General features: G+C 49.5%; 2 protein-coding genes across 2 annotated transcripts; both read left to right on the top strand.

Annotated features, from left to right (window-relative positions):
- On the top strand, window positions 1–1,717 carry LOC129596669 (uncharacterized). The gene is made up of 3 exons (XM_055494006.1): window positions 1–120; window positions 224–570; window positions 1,379–1,717. Exons 1-3 carry the CDS (start codon window positions 4–6, stop codon window positions 1,593–1,595), a joined length of 681 nt encoding a protein of 226 aa, XP_055349981.1. The 5' UTR covers window positions 1–3; the 3' UTR covers window positions 1,596–1,717.
- An 8,194-nt stretch (window positions 1,718–9,911) lies between these two features.
- LOC129596616 (uncharacterized) lies at window positions 9,912–12,419 on the top strand. Its single transcript, XM_055493946.1, has 3 exons — window positions 9,912–10,161; window positions 10,267–11,106; window positions 11,172–12,419. The coding sequence occupies exons 1-3, from the start codon at window positions 10,056–10,058 to the stop codon at window positions 12,089–12,091; spliced, it is 1,866 nt and encodes a 621-aa protein (XP_055349921.1). The 5' UTR covers window positions 9,912–10,055; the 3' UTR covers window positions 12,092–12,419.
- Window positions 12,420–16,494: the final 4,075 nt, after the last annotated feature.

Here is a 16,494-nt window from a genome sequence, read left to right as displayed (position 1 = left end):
CATATGTATGGAGAATTTCCTGTAGCGTCTTATGAGCTTCGCGGCAGGTTGCGGACGGCGCCTGAAAGGATCTTGTGGATGATGGACAGCGAGACGAGTCACTGTGTCAGCCACACAACGGTACCGAAGACTACGCCCTAACACTTCTATTTCTGGCTTACCTTGACAGCGGTTTTAGATCTCGGGAAGGCTTTGTCTGACTGTAATTTTGTCTGTTTTGCAGGGTTTAACTTACGCCGGTGCAAGGACATCGTATTGGACGGAAAAGTTGCCGCATCGGACTAATTACAAGACCATTGATGGTGCTTTTATCCCCACGTGGTTTCCAATAGTGCTGGGTCTCCTGTTCGAGATGTTCATCTCATTGCTTCTCGTCATCAGTGGCTTTTCCTTTGCGCGTTTTGCCACATCGCGTTACGGTTGGGAATTTCTGGTCTATTTGGTGAGGTGCATGGCGGAAACGCTTCAAAGCACCTATTTGGGGAAGTGCTTCGCTGGAGCAGATCGATGCATCGAGGCGTATTTCGCAAAGCACTTTGGCGGTAAAACGGATGACCACAGCACTGAACGGTATACAATTAGCAGCAAACAGCAGGCTTATTGCAATTACGCGGCTCTATGGAAAGAAATTCGACTCATATACTACACACTACACAGATCAAGATTCGACGATTTGTGAGCGGTTTATAAATGTCTGACTATGCAAAGTGACCAGTCCATAAGAAAAATCATGTGTTCAGAGGATGGGCCTTTTGAAGGCTGACTGCATATAATTTGATTCATCTAGTTTTGAACTACATGTTGCGGTAAATTCAGCCGTATTTCGAAGTTCGAGTTCAACTTTTTTCGCTTAGCGGGCAGTTTGATAATATGGATTCGCACACCGGACATTGGCGGACAACAGCCAGGCGGGTGACCCGCCATTTCGTCGACGAAAATTCGTCGACCGTCACTTCGTCGAACCGACACGATGTCGACCCGTCAGTGGCGTCGAACTGATGTTTAGTTAAATCATCTCAGTTTTCTTAGTTTTCTTAGTTTTCTTAGGTTTCTTAGGTTTCTTAGGTTTCTTAGGTTTCTTGGGGTTTCTAGCCGTTGCCCTCGTGACGGTCGACGTAGTGCGACCTTGCCTCGGTCGACGAAGTGTTAGTCGACGAAATGTCGGTGAGCCGATAAATACTTATTATCACGTAATCATTTTCCGAAAAGTTTTTGTCACGGAGTCGCGCCGAGTATCGTGTCTCTGTGACCGGTACGCGAATCCATATTGTAAACATGTCCGGAATGCGAAAAACATGGAAGTATAAAATTTTATATAACAGCCTTATTGATATTTTTTTGGTACTCTGCTGTCGTAATGCGGTCATATGTTCGACAGGACCCGTCGCAGCAGTCCAGCGGTAAAGGAAGATGCCCTTGAAATCTTGGAAAGCAACAGCGCATCTATTATTGATGATGATGATTCACAGTGCGAATCAACTGATGGCGACCTATCGAACGCAGCGGACGAGGAACGCGGTGCTGGCGGGGAATATTCGTGCGCATGTTCCCAGCTAGGCAATCTGGTCCTGGACACTGCTAGCCGCATAACCTGATAACGCGTCCCAAGGGGAACCGCTAATACTAACAACGCGCTGCCAGTCGCGTGTGGATGCGTGGATGCGCATGACCGGCGCGTGCACCTGTTGTTCATGCTGTTGCATAACTAACTTTCATTTGTCATGGGAAGTGTATCGATAGTCTTGGGTGGTATGTTGGAAAGTGTGATAACGGAAAAGAATGTCCTTGGAAATGTTGTGAACTGAATGCATTGGCATGTGGCTAGACGGTCTCATTTTGTGGTAGTGTGCTTCTGGCGGAAATGATGGAATCATTCTGACTTTACGATCTGTGCAGAATACAGCTTACGGTATTAAACGACTAAACATCGTTGTTACGGGATATCGTAAAGGTCATAGACGTAGCCGTGTAAAGATACGGGTAACAAACTGGTGCCGAAACCAGTTCAGGAAACGTACGGAGTTTGGGATTTTTATAATTGCCATTAATTCCTGATACGCGGTACGTCTGTTTTTGCTGTGTATACGATACGCAGCAGTGGAAGTTTTCAGTCTAATAATTTGCGGTTTAACCTGTTGATCGTATTCCTGTGTGTTGTGACGCACTGTGGATTATCATCACACCGATTTTGTGGTTTTATCTGCCCTTTGTTCCCACGTCGTCTACAGTCCGGAACGAAACGTGAGTAAATACCTTGCCGTTCCCCTGCTAATTACGTAGTTTGCCAGAATGTCTACAAGTGGAACCACTCCATCTACCCACACGCCCACCTACACCAGCCAGCCAATAACGACGGCAACGCATACATCATCAAGCACGGGAACCGCGCAACTGCTCAGTCCTCGTGAGCTGGCGGCGGAACTCGACACGTTACACTTGGCCGGACCAGCACGGACATTGGAGCTGTTCCAGGGACTCGCGAAGGACGATGTTGTGGCGTGGCTGCGACGCTTCGAGACGATGGCGCTGGCGCAGCGCTGGGACGACGAGAGGAAGATAACGCAAGCGTCCATCCTACTGGCGTCAGCTGCCGCTATTTGGTGGGACAGAGTCACCGATGACGGCACCAGACAGCCATACAACAGCTGGCGGGAATTCAAGACGGCAATAACCACGCGCTTCCAAACCGAGGATTACAAGAACCAGCTGAAGATCCCAATTGCGCAACGGAAGCAAAAACGGGATGAAGCGCTGGAGGATTACTATAACGATATTGTGACTTTATGTTACAGATATGACCGCGCCATGGAAGATGACACACTCATTTCCAAGCTGCGCAACGGGCTGCTGCCGGAGTATCTGTCACGTGTCGCGCTGTCCAAAGCAAAGACGCCGATGTCATTTCTGTCCGACCTTCAGTGCGTTTCGGAGGCGATCCGCTTGGAGCGGAAGAATCGCGGAAATGACGGTCGTGGTGGATCGTCTCACTCCGAATCAAGTGGCGCAGGCGGCGCACAGCACGGTGGCAACCGCTTCAACAAATGGAAGCGGCACGGCAGAGAAGCGGACGGCAGTGGAGACACAAGCGGCGCCGGAAACAGCGACCACAGTGGTGGCAGCAGTGGCAGCGGATGGCGCGGCGGCAGCGGCGGCAGGTTCAGAGGCGGCCGCGGAGGTCATGGCGGTAACGGCGGCGCAGGCGGAAGAGGCGGCGCTAAGCCGGTCAGTGGTAAGCGTTGCTATAACTGTGAAAGCACCGACCATCTGATTAGGGACTGCCCGAAGAACAAAGCGAAGTTCAGCGGTACTGGACAGGCACAGGCACGGTCAATGATTGTGACCGAAGCAGTGGAAGTTGGCACTACGGAACGGTGCACAACTGGAGGAAACACCCGGATCGGAGCATCAGCTGGCACAGCTGACAGATGTCTTGAAAGAGAGGCGTTGTCAGCAATGTCGCCGGCTGCCGGCGGGTCACCTGGGGGTGGTAAGGATACGGCAAGTATCGGATTTTACGGATGGAATAATTTACCGCTGTATGATAATGAAACATACATGTATAACGCCATGCATGTTCAAAGCAGTGCAGGGCAACGAGCGTATGTGCGCGCGTGTATGGATGGCGGGCGACAACGGGCTGACGAAGGAGCCGCGCATGGAGGCGCACGTGGAGGCGCGCATGGAGGCGCACGTGGAGGAGGCGCAATGCGGGCCAACACCCGGTGGGAGCAGCACGTCCAATGCATGCTGGGACCGGCCGTAGCTCAGCTTAGAGGAGGTCGTCGAAGCGTCCCAAGGGGACACCGCATCCAAGGTCACGGGACATGCAGCAGAGATGTTGGTCACCAGCCGAGTGGCCACCGCGTGGTCCATGTGGTACACGTCACAATTGGAGAGCAACGTCGCAGTGTATTTGAGCGTCTCGGCGCAGTGGATTGGCAGCGTCACCAAGTCCCGCGACCACGGAGGACGCTGAAGCGACTGCAGGACCACGATGTTGTTGTTCGGGTACGCAACAGACATGTGGTGGATCGGAGTGGTCCCAGTGGATCTGGAAACCGGCGCCGAAGCGCGTGGCACAGCGAACGGTCAGCACAGGGGACAGCACAGGGATCACCACAGAGGACATCGAGGAGGCAACCAGTGTCCAGCCGGATCGGACCAACCGGCGTATTCAGTTTCGATGATCCGGAAGCTACGTATGCTGATCGGTATCAGCAGGGACTTCGTATGCAGCGTCAAAGAGGACGTCGGCAGAACCCATGGCAGACGTTTGCTATGATGACCGTGAAGCACCACAGGGCGGAGATGCAGTCTGATACAAAGGCGTTTGGACCGGCACAAGAACCGCTACAGATGTCAGGGTCAGTACCCATAATGCCCATTCGCATAAACGGACGACCTGCTACTGCATTGGTGGATACCGGTGCCAGCTTGTCAGTGGTCAACATGAGTTTTGTGCGCGGAATGGGATGCGAAGTGATGCCGGACAGCGTCGAGGTCACGATGGCCGACAACCGCGTAGTGCGCACAACTGGCCGTGTCGTCCTGGAAGTGGAGGTATGTGGGTTGAAGGGAACCATACCATTCCAGGTATTCGATGGGTTCAACAGTGGCAAATATGACGCAATGATCGGGTGCAATGTAACTGGTATACCCGGCATATTGGTTGATGTTGCAAACAACAGGTTGCTGGGGCCAAGCGACTATGTGTTGACGAAGGGGCTCACCGAAGTGCAACGATCAACGCTCGGACTGTCCAAGGAGGAGCAATTGAAACGGATGTCCACAATGAAGAGAAGCGGCGGTGCCGGTCAGCCAACGTCTAGCCGTGGTCAACCAGCAGTGGCAAAGGTCACCGGCAAGTTCGGCAGCACCGCTGTGGGCCGCAACGGACAGTCACAGGGGCAACCCAAGGGGCAAGTTACCAGTGCCGCAGCAACAGTCCCGGCCCAGCGGGAAGCGGCAAGGCTGCAGCCAAGAGTGAAGGCATTCATGATGGCACTTCTTCATCAGCAGACTGGTGGTGGACAAGTCCTTCAGCAGCGCAAGCTGGCCGTCGCAATGGACGGTGTCCCTGAGTTGGATATGGACAACTGGGACTATTCTTGGCCTAAAGTTCCGATTTCCCAATTTGATATTGGTGACGCTCGTACACAGGATAAAGTGGAGGAGTTTTCAGCCTTTTTGGAACAGTTTGCCGATCTGTTCCATACAGATGACAAGATGATGGGAATGGCCAAGGTGGAGCCATTCAAGATTGTACTGCAGCCCGGCACGAAGCCGCGCTATCAAGGTCAGTACCGCAGAACTCCGAAAGAATTCGAAGAGATGGAGCGGCAGATTAAAGACATGTTGGCGAAAGGGGTGATCAGGCGTTCGAAGAGCAGCTGGTGCTCGCCCTCGATGCTGGTCGACAAGGACCACGGCGCAGCTAAGCGGATGTGCTCTGACATGCGAGGGGTCAACGCGGTCACGGTTGCCGACCGGTACCCACTCCCCAACGTGGATGACTGTCTACAGGTGCTCTCCAAGGCGAAATATATTACCACAATGGACCTGCAGTCAGGTTTTTGGCAGATACCATTAGCGGAAGAGTCGAAGCCCATTACAGCATTTCAAGCAGCCGGTGGTCTGTACGAGTATAACGTGGTATGCTTCGGTTTGCGCAACGCCCAGGCACATTTTCAGCGGACGATGAATGATGTCCTGCACGGTATGCTGTTCAAGAATATGTTTTGTTTTCTCGACGACGTTGTGTGTGGGCACGAAACATTGAAGGAACACAAAGAAGTCGTCGGTGAGATTTGCATTCGGTTCCGTCGTTACGGATTGATTCTGAAGCCCAGTAAGTGTCACTTTTTAAAGTCACGCTGCAAAGTTCTCGGGTTTATTGTCACACCAGAAGGCATTGAACCGGATCCCGAGAAGGTCACAGCGGTCCAGAATTTCCCACGACCGGTGACTTTGAAAGAGTGCCGTTCCTTCTTGGGCCTTTGCGGTTACTATCGCCGCTTCATCAAGGGATTCTCGGCGATAGTGGAGCCGCTAACCCGGCTGACAAAGAAAGATGTTCCGTTCGAGTGGTCCCAAGAACAGCAAGAGGCGTTCGACGCGATGCGGCAGGCTTTGTGCACTGCCCCTGTGTTGGTCCACTTCGACGCTGACCGTGACATTGAAGTCCATCCAGATGCGTCGGCCTACGCAATCGGAGTTGTCGTAGTGCAGAGAGATGAAGAGGACCGGGAGCGCGTGGTAGCCTACGGAAGCCGCAGACTGAACAAGGCGGAGTGCAATTACACCACCACCGAACGAGAGTGCCTTGCGATTGTATACACTTGTGAGAAGTTACAGAGTGAAAGTGGAAGTCTGCAACTGCAACCAGCCGCAGTATGTGGGAGTGGTCAGTTTAAAGCAACTGTTTAACTGCAAAGCACAGAATACGAGCCTGAAGTCTATGCCTGTGAATTTCGACTTGTGGACTCGGAAGCCGGATGGAAAAACCTTTAAAGGTTATGTATGCCGGCAGTGGGACAACCAACTACACATTGCGGAAAGCTTTTTGTGGCAGACGGATACCACAAGAGACGTGGCGCATGTGCCCACCAGTGCACAGGCCTGCTGGACGATGGTGCAGACCATGAAATGCGGTAACTCGCCTATGGTCAAAGCAGGACGCGTATGGAGTTACACAGCTACGCCAACTGGCGAAGGAAGTTTGAATAGCGTAAAAGATTTCACAACCAGAAACTGTGAAATGGAAGAAGTAACATTGGAACAGAATTGTGACAGCTGCCCGGTCGTAAGCGTGATTGGAGAAATCAGCCATAAACGTTCTGATGGATACTCAGTTCAAGGGCAGCGTACATTCGTATGGAGAGAAGTGGAAGCAGTAAGGAAGCCATGTGAAGTAAAAAAAATGGCACAGTGGCAGGGAAGCCTATACGCTGAAGCGGACGGACTGCGACTACGAGACTCAGTTCATCAGCTGGATTTCATCCTGGGAAATGTCACAGCGGTGTGCGGTACAGTACGTTATCAGTTGATTACTATAACGCAACAGCCGGACTTGTTTGTTACACTGTACACTGAAGACAGGAAACCGCTGAATGTCAGTCAAGCACGGGATCAGCTGAACGGAGTAAAGAAACCGGCGCCCAGTAAGTTCAAGAGAAGGAGGCCATTGCGACGCGGCAGACGGGATGTCGGTGGTGACAACTTTACACTTGACCTGGACCAGATCCTGCAGCCGCATCTGCAGTTCGAACAAGATATGCAAACGGAATATCTGAATGCTGTGGGCGACGCGGTGAACACACTCGACTGCCAAGTGGCCCGTGCGCGTTTGAGTAATGTATACGCGCTGTCGCGGTTGTCCGGTGTCCTAGCGGCGCGCGAAATGCAACTTCGGAGATGCCAGCCACTGGAGAGTATGGGAACGTTTGGTATTATACGCCAGTGTCGAGCAGCGGTAATCGATTTCGAAGTACACAACGGCTCCAAATGTGGACCACAGCCTAGGAGCGGAAACTTCACAATTGCTACCGACGGTTACACCCTTGCCAGTTACACCGAGTGCTACTGGAAATCTGCGGTTGTGAATTTCAACGGTAAACCGTACGAAGCAAGAAACGGACAGTGGGTGTTGGTGAAACCGGTCAGTAGTGTCAATCACCTGCTCCTGGCGGCACATTTCAAAGAGTCCACAGACTTGTCTGGATCGGCACTGCAAGCGGTGGTTGAAAAAGATCACTCATTTCAGTTCAGCTTGCTTGGTCAACTTGCCGGCACGATGGATCAGCATGGGATCGCTGATGTTGGCCAGATTGTGCAAAGTGTGTCGAAGTCCGCACAAGTGCCAGAACTATTCTACCGAATGAAACTGTGGGAGAGCATTGGCGGAAGTATAGCAGGTATACTTATTTGCGCCTGTTTTCTTGTGTTGTTTTGAAGTATGGCCGCAAACTGTTCGCGTGCCTATGGAGATGCCCGACGCGGAGAGGAAACCGGAAACGGAAATCCGAACGTGGAGCGCGAGTGACGGAAGAAGCGACGACGGACATGGAGGATGGCGCCGGTGGTCGGATGCATGGATCCGGAAGCGCCCCTGTGGACTTGGAGGAAGCCTCGAGCGTGGCCGTCAACAAGGATAGTGTGACCTGGAAGAAGGAAACGGATCCGTCCCTGCGCGTCGTGGGATTTCTGCCTGAAGCCTGAAGCCTGACCGTCCCTTCCTTTTGGAGGACCAAAAGTCTTAAGGAGGGGGATATGCTAGCCGCATAACGCTGATAACGCGTCCCAAGGGGAACCGCTAATACTAACAACGCGCTGCCAGTCGCGTGTGGATGCGTGGATGCGCATGACCGGCGCGTGCACCTGTTGTTCATGCTGTTGCATAACTAACTTTCATTTGTCATGGAAAGTGTATCGATAGTCTTGGGTGGTATGTTGGAAAGTGTGATAACGGAAAAGAATGTCCTTGGAAATGTTGTGAACTGAATGCATTGGCATGTGGCTAGACGGTCTCATTTTGTGGTAGTGTGCTTCTGGCGGAAATGATGGAATCATTCTGACTTTACGATCTGTGCAGAATACAGCTTACGGTATTAAACGACTAAACATCGTTGTTACGGGATATCGTAAAGGTCATAGACGTAGCCGTGTAAAGATACGGGTAACAACACCCTCTGGCTGGTCCGCTGGGTGGGCAGCTGGATGTTTCTCCCGTTCCCGCTGGCTGAATTCCTGTTGCCCGAGCGCCTGCAGTTACCAATACTGCTGATCGTTTTCTTGGGATACTTTGTGTGGATCATGAGGATGGATGCAAACAAGCAGACGGATGAATCCGCTGATGGATTAGATATAAGCAGTTCCCCTGTGGAAAACGATATCCAGGTCAGCGAGAAGGCTGATGACAAAAAACCTGTATTCGGGGCACCATGCTCCAAATGCGGGTTCACCGTGTATTTGTGTGGATATATGGGGGAGAAGGCGAAAGGGAAGACTGTCCGCCTCTTGGGTGTATATGACGTGGATGGCCAAACACGGAACACGAAGGGCGCGGATACGGCGACTTTACAATACTAATGCTTTATTGGTAGTATTAGTATTAGTAGTATTAATAATACTATACAGGCAACAACGAAAGCTCGACGCCGAGTTTAATAATCTCTGCTAAATGATTGATGTGCACATACTGCTTATTTCTGATTCCTTAGTTTTGCTTACATGATCTTCAAAGCCACAACACTCTTTTATTTCGTGGTGCTGCTGCTCTGCAGGCTACTGTTATGTATGAGGAAAAAGCAAGATATTTCATAACCACGCAAGCCTACTTTTTACTGCTATTTTCTACCGTTCCGTATTATGGTCACCCGTCTCGCCGCCAAAGCACTTCGTTACATAGGTGGTTTGCATGTAATATTTTCGCAAAACGAAAGTTCGCAAAAGTCTTTCAAAGATTTGCAACACTTTGCGCCGTGGTGCAGTGGTACTGCCTACGCAGATCTAACGACGTAGCCGGGGTTCGATTCCCCCATCGGTGCATTTTTTGGCCATTTCTCGGTTTCCCTCGGATGGCGCCCTGCTGAGATGGCATTCGCATTGTGATTCCGCAAAGTACACACACGGATTATCGTCCGGATAGGCCTTGGGGCTGCCACGGTTTTTCGTCAACATCCGCATACTTACAGAAAGAGGACCGTTCATTTACGTGGCTATTTGCAGATTTTGTTAAAATTAATTACTGTTACGCTTAATCACAGCAATCATGCGTCTCTTATTGCTGTAGCACAGCTGTAATTGAAAGTTGAATCAGCACTTTCGGATTATCAAAGCGCACAGCTTCAAGAAAAGCTAATGCGTTTGCCTAAAGCGATTTTCAACGGAGTAGCGGTGATTAGAAAGCCGCGTTGAAAATTGCTGTTATTCATTCATCTGCATCGCTGTTGTGCATTGGAACTGTGTGCAAAACCTGCCGTTTCCAGCTATTCAGTATTTTTAAGGAATTGCAGAGAAGATTTACTGACACGTTTAACGAGCAAGAACTCCGTTGCATGTATGTCAAATTCGTCGGTAGAATCAGTATGTTTCCGTCAGTGAATGTACTTCCGTGCACAGTTCTTCTGGCACTGTTGCACTCCACCGCTGGCAAAAGCAAAGGTAGGAGTTCGAAAGATAGCTCTTGCGTTGAGATGCATGAATTACTACAGATGTTTTCGATAGTTATGAATCGGTATCGATTAATGTGACGCTTTTTCTGAGTAGATGGTGACGAATTCAACAGTGACAGTGCCGGTATGATCTCTCCGCTACCCGACTTCAACACGGAACCGATGACGCGCGACCAGTGCGAGCTGCAGTTCACCGCCCACTGCGGCGTTCGCACCAACATCGGCAACTCGCTGGCCTGCGCCCAGAACCACGGTCTGGCCCTTAACTGCAGCGATGCAGCGTCTAACGAGGAAGTGCACAAATTAGCACTGGCATTGTCCCAACCGCCCCTGAAAGCCGTCTCCATCAGTCTGAGCGACGGCCCGCAAATATCCTTCGACAACCTGGCACCGGTCCGCCAACAGACCGTGGTCTTTCACTTGCGCAATTGCCGTTCCTCGCGCGCCACGAAGAAGCTGGCCCAGCTGCTAATGCCGCATTTGCTGGAGTTCGGCGCGCATGACTGCCGATCGTTGAACGTGCGGCGAGCGGACTTTTGGCCGTCGATCAAGCTGCGTCTGATCCAGTTTGTCAACAGCACACTGGAGTCCCTCGAAACCGGCACCTTCGCGGACTTGCCCGGACTGCGGCTGCTTTCGCTGGAGCGCGGATTCAGTCAAATGGAGCTCTTCCCGGAAGACGTGCTAGCGTATTTGATGCGGTTGCACTGCGGCGGCGAGTTTGAGCCGTTGCGGCGTTGGTGGCGCGTCAGCGGCTTGTTGCAGCAAGCGACGGAAGGCGCCGTCTATCGCATCGAGTACGATTCGTGGAAGAACGAAGACCTGAGCAAAAGCGAAGTTTTCATGCCGATCGACTGTGCCGCGATGCCGTTTCCCAACGGATCGGCTTCGGTCGACTTTACGATGGAAGTTTTTTCCGTTAACGAAGGCCTCCGTGAGTTTCTTGCCAATTGATTTTGACCTTTTTTTCTAATCATTACGGCTTCATGACTGCTTTAGGCCCAGGACTTGGATATCGCTCTTTCAACTGGACAGAAATCGTCGACGAATTCCCGACGTTTTCGACCGAGCCGGTGACGGAGACCGAATGCCAGATATTGTCAATTGCCAAATGTTATTATCTACAGCGCAGACCACTCAGTAGCTGCAAGAATAATCCATTCACGCCCGAGAGAGCCGGACAACAGCCGGAACCTGACTGCAGTGGCGCTGCACGGAAGCGCGAAATTCAAGAGCTGGCAGTTGGGATGGCCAAGCACCGACTGCGACCAACAACTCTGGTAATCGGTCAGGAATGGAATATCACATCCGCCGACTTAGCTCCTATTCGGAGGACTATAGTCGTCTTCGACGTGGACGGCTGCACGGGAAGCCGTGGGACGCAGACGGCCGACGAGCTCCGACTGAGCAGTCTTCTGCACTTCGGCATAATGGAGTGCAGCGATCAGGTTGTGCAACGGAGTGACTTCCAGCGCTTACCGAAATTGCGGGAATTACTGTTCTGCAACACCACGTTGCGCAGCCTGGAATTCGATGTATTCGGCGCTCTGCCTGACCTGCGTCTGCTGGCGCCTGAGTTTGATTTCTTTTACATGAACGGTTCCGAGTATTCCGACACTGTAACCGAGAATTTGCCTTTGCCTCCGCGGATCATCGACTATGTGTGGCGTCTGCACTGCGGCTGCGATTTCGCATGGTTCCGGCAATGGTGGACGAATAACACGCGGCTCTTGCACGGTCAGTACACTGACGGGGGCGAAGTGTGGGCCTTTCGGGACTTTGTCAGAAACCAGCCGTATAATCGCGAAGACATATTCCTACCCATAGACTGTGCACAGCTCATTCCCCGAGTTGCCGCCAGCATCAACACCACGGAAACCGCTTTTTCACGACACGCAGAACCTTGCATTGGTCAATGACGTTAAAAAGGGTTGACCCGCCCGTTGACTATAAAGGTCGGCGAGTTTACGGTATGCCTTTTTTGAAGACAAAACCATGTATGTGTTGAACTCTGTTGCTGTAGTTTTTCGAAGGTTTCAAAGGTACATGGATGCATTGCCGCTACAGACAAATACCGAAAGTGTTGCTAATCCGAGAAACTACATTGTCGACTTAAATTGAACCAAGAGTCGTACAACGTGGCCCTATCGTACGTACAGCATAGATCACGCTGTAGTTTTGCGGTCAAATTAATTTTGACTCAACAGTACCTGAGTACCCGGAAATGTAATAAAATACATACATCAAGACGCTACAGGGTTACTCATAACCTAAGCGACATAGTTCGTGTACTAGTACATGGATGTGGCATATGCACTGAATTGCTTGCCCGTGCGCTGGTGTACACACTACACACTTTGAAACAAAAGTGCTGTTTTCGCGTACACTCTCTGTGTTCTGACTTTTGAGGGTCCGCTACAGTACATTTTTCTTTGTGTAACTCTTCAAAAGCCAGACCAACGCAACAACTACTGAAATATACAAGTACGATCTGAAACAATGACGAGCAGTTCCTGAAGAATCGCTGCAGACAGTCACTAGTTATTTGTTTTGATTAGGCAGATTTGCTGTGTAAATTTGTTTTTTTATTTTACTTATTTTGTTTATTTTGTGACTTATTTTACAGCTGGAGAGTATAACGGGCTGTCATGAAATCTTTGCCACAGTAATCGGGAATTTGCAAAGTAGATTAAAGCTTCACATTAACTATTTCGATAGGGCGGAATCACTTGCTTGTGCAGAAATGTTTGTACGCCGAAAGCGGACTGCTACTCACATCATAATCTATTACGTAGAGCTATAAACCAGAGGTTAACGCGATTTTATTGGAAGCAGTTTACAGTCTGTACAACCTTGCAAGTTTAGCGACAATTCCCCATCCTAAACATGCTTATGATTTTCTTGCCAAGGTCAGCTAAAAACTGTACTCATTGAATCAGTACCTTACATACGGGACCACCACATGCGATAACGTTATCGCAAGCAGCGCGTGCACAACAAGTCTAGTCCCCCCCACTTGCCGCTGGAACTCGAGTAGTCTCGACTGCGGAAGAGCGTGCAACTGAAGCGGCAGGCGCGGCGGCTATTAGCTTCGCTGATTTAACGGGGCCTGCGTTCGGTGGCGGGACATTTTGCGATGGAGTTGCTGGTTGACCGTTGGAAATCACGTTAAAGACTTTAAAGACCTTGGGGAGGCAGCGTCCTTGATTCGTCGAATGTTGACTGGTGCATTCACAATACCCAGTCTTGCATTGGTCTGGACAAATGGTAGCACACTCTATGTGCGTTCTGCACGTCCTTCTGCTAGCGCAAACGTCTACAAAGAGGCCGAAAACTCACCACATGACCGAGTTAATCTTGTTCATTATAGCCATAAACAATAGCGTCAAGGTCACTTACTTCCGTACAGACCGTACGCGTACCCGGATGTAGGGCTGATTCCAGAAAGGCACCCAAGCGCGAAAAATAAAGCAATGGAAACGTCCATCTCGCGATTGAGGGAAAACAAGTCGTACATTAAAGCTTGGCAGTCTGGACTGTAGTTCGTGGATAGCCGCTTTATGTACCATTCGTCCCCATCGCTGATCAGCTACCTCAGCACGAGGATATCGCGTCTTCACCGAAATTTGATGTCGGTTGCATACCACGGGTCGGTTTCAAGGGCCTTGCTCCGCGAAATATACTTACTGAAATGCAAGTTGGCGGCTTTTAAACCTGACACATGACGCGTTTCCGACTGGAAGCGCGCGACGATCGCCACATACCGGCTGCAGCCGCGTAGCCCCATGCAGATCTGCAGGCGTGTAATGCCGCCGTGATTTGCCGACTCGGCTACTATCCAAAGCGGCATCGTGACAAAATGGCAGTGTCACGCCGGTGAATTTCTCTGGATCCTTGCCGCGCGTCCATTCGGCAGTTTGTCAAGTGCTACATACTGGGAAAGTCCGCCGATCGGCATGTATGCCGGCTGATTTCTGATAGCCCGTTCTGCGAAGTCGGGCTAAGGTATTCAAATGACATCCGATTACGGAGAAAACGCTAAGTCATTGTGTGGTGGCAGCTGATTGTCAACGTAGGTCATGAAACAGACATCCGTACAAGTAGAGCAAATTGTCTCGTCTGACTAGGGTTGTCATCACACGTTATCACAATCACGCCCGTTTCCTGTTCCCAATGCCATCATGGCGAAAAATTGGCGCCATGATAATGTAACGTGATGAAGTGATGGGACGATTTCGCAGTCCCAAAAATACGTGTTTTAGTGCCAAAATTTCCTTTTTTTCGGTTATGCCGCATAATTTAAGCGCACTACAAACTCGCCTTCTCTTCTAAATCTTGCCAACGCTCTGGAATGGAAAATTCAAAAGTGTGGGCTATTGCGATCTGGCCATTATTGTGTTGCCGCTTCAACCACAGTCCATTTGAATTTCTTAATAATGGATTTCTGACATACGACTGCTGATTTCATAAAAGTACGATGCCAGTTTCGTATTAGCACATTTGCGGTACTAAATATGTCAAATAAATAAATAAATATGGGCTTGCTAAATATGTCAAATATATCCCTTTTCGTCCACCAATGCCATCGCTTCACGTTCCCAACCCCATCAAATCCCACCCACCAAATCTGGTGAGATGACAACCCTACGTTTGGCTGTGTTATTATACCCTGTTATCGCAGTGCATATTGTAATTGTGCTTTTGTCCGTAATTTCTGGTCTAGCCTGCCTGCGGCTGCGCTAATAAGTGACAACGGTATGTGACCTTTGAGAACTGCAAAGCTCTGCCCGGCGAAATGATACCAGCCTTCGGTGATGAATATTCTGTTTCATGGCTACACGTTTGAAGGCGCTTTACGTTGGCAATAAAACCTATTCGATAAAGGAGCCATCGTAAGGGTGGGGACATAAGGATGGCCCACCTTGCCAACTAACGATAATTTATACGTATCGTAGCATTAGCGCAGCCGTGTATAATTATTATAAACGTTTCGCGTTGATTTATAATCTCTAAATGAGATAGAAATTTCCAGATTTTACATGTTTGTACGCAGTATGCAGTTGAAAAAGCTTGTTATGCATTATGCTGCTGTTGCTAATTCATAATTACATGCGTTGCTCTGTCACATCATTACCACAACATTGCACATTTATACATATATCCTCATTTAAATTTCAGCGTAATTTACAGACATTTTAAATGCAGTCATTACAAACCTGTAATTACTGTATTGCTACGTTAGTAGTTATTGGAGATATACCGTAATGGTTACAGCAACGTTCAAGTATGTAACTTTACTGGTGCACCGTGCATGCAATATATGCAGTTGGGCGCATCGCGCATAAAAGCCTAACAGCTAACGAAGCGGAAAAGAAGAGAAATTTACTTAGTGTGAAGCCTTTGAAAATTGAAACGCTGGACGGCAAATTTGTATTGTTGAACAATAATGTCGATGATATTATGGGAAGACATAAATCCCCGGTCGTTACAGATTTGCTGGCACCAGCCACCCAAGTAAACACACGGTGATAAACTAGTTGATACTCTAGTTAAAATTTACTCTGTAGTTGTCGATCGATACGACAGGAAACCGGCGAAAAACGAGCCACGAAATTTCTTCGCCAGCGGATAAGCATCGAAATCCAACGAGGAAATGCGGCATCGATCTTGGGGACAGCACCGATAGGGGCAAATTTAGACCAAATTTTCTTTGTGATTAGGCTGCCTTTGTCGGTTGATGCTTAACGTGATCGTTTCTGAAGTTAATGTGAAATTTTTCTGTGAAGTTGGTACGTACTATTAAATAATTAAAAATATCGGTGAAGCGCTAAATAACATAAATTTTGAATTACACGCCCTCTCCGAATTAACGCCACGTGCGGTTTTAAACGCCCGCTCCAGTGCGTACGAAATAATAAAGCCCCCATTCCCCTCCTCCCCAATTATCGTTCCGGGCGGTTTACCCGTCGACTACCAAGTATGCACACTGGCAAAATAATCGTCTTCTGTTTTGATAATTACATAGCACATACTTTATGTATTAATATTTGTTGCGCTGATATAATAATAACCGATAAAAAAATATCCGATCCTGGCAGATATTATTTACATCTACGTACGTGTTCAAACTGGCAGTTGTAGTTAAACCAGTTTTTTTTGTAACGCAGTTTCGAAAAACGATGCTCCAAGAAATCAGCCGGCATACATACAGATTGTGTAACTGCTCCCAATAAAATCGCGTTAACCTCTGGTTTATAGCTCTACGTAATAGATTATGATGTGAGTAGCGGTCCGGTTTTGGCGTACAAACCTTCTGCACAGA

The sequence above is a fragment of the Paramacrobiotus metropolitanus genome, unplaced genomic scaffold (assembly GCF_019649055.1).
Source record: "Paramacrobiotus metropolitanus isolate TYO unplaced genomic scaffold, Prichtersi_v1.0 Parri_scaffold0000093, whole genome shotgun sequence".
NCBI classification, from domain to species: domain Eukaryota; kingdom Metazoa; phylum Tardigrada; class Eutardigrada; order Parachela; family Macrobiotidae; genus Paramacrobiotus; species Paramacrobiotus metropolitanus.
Note: the sequence above shows the minus strand (reverse complement) of the source record. Positions and strands in the feature narration are given on the sequence as shown.

Excerpts from the sequence above, each read along its gene's own strand:
- LOC129596616 (XM_055493946.1), top strand. The coding sequence starts at position 10,056 with ATGTATGTCAAATTCGTCGGTAGAATCAGTATGTTTCCGTCAGTGAAT. Across the intron at positions 10,162-10,266 it reads CACCGCTGGCAAAAGCAAAG|ATGGTGACGAATTCAACAGT; the intron begins GTAGGAGTTCGA and ends TTTTCTGAGTAG. Across the intron at positions 11,107-11,171 it reads TTCCGTTAACGAAGGCCTCC|GCCCAGGACTTGGATATCGC; the intron begins GTGAGTTTCTTG and ends TGACTGCTTTAG.
- LOC129596669 (XM_055494006.1), top strand. The coding sequence starts at position 4 with ATGTATGGAGAATTTCCTGTAGCGTCTTATGAGCTTCGCGGCAGGTTG. Across the intron at positions 121-223 it reads ACTGTGTCAGCCACACAACG|GGTTTAACTTACGCCGGTGC; the intron begins GTACCGAAGACT and ends TCTGTTTTGCAG. Across the intron at positions 571-1,378 it reads GATGACCACAGCACTGAACG|GACCCGTCGCAGCAGTCCAG; the intron begins GTATACAATTAG and ends TATGTTCGACAG.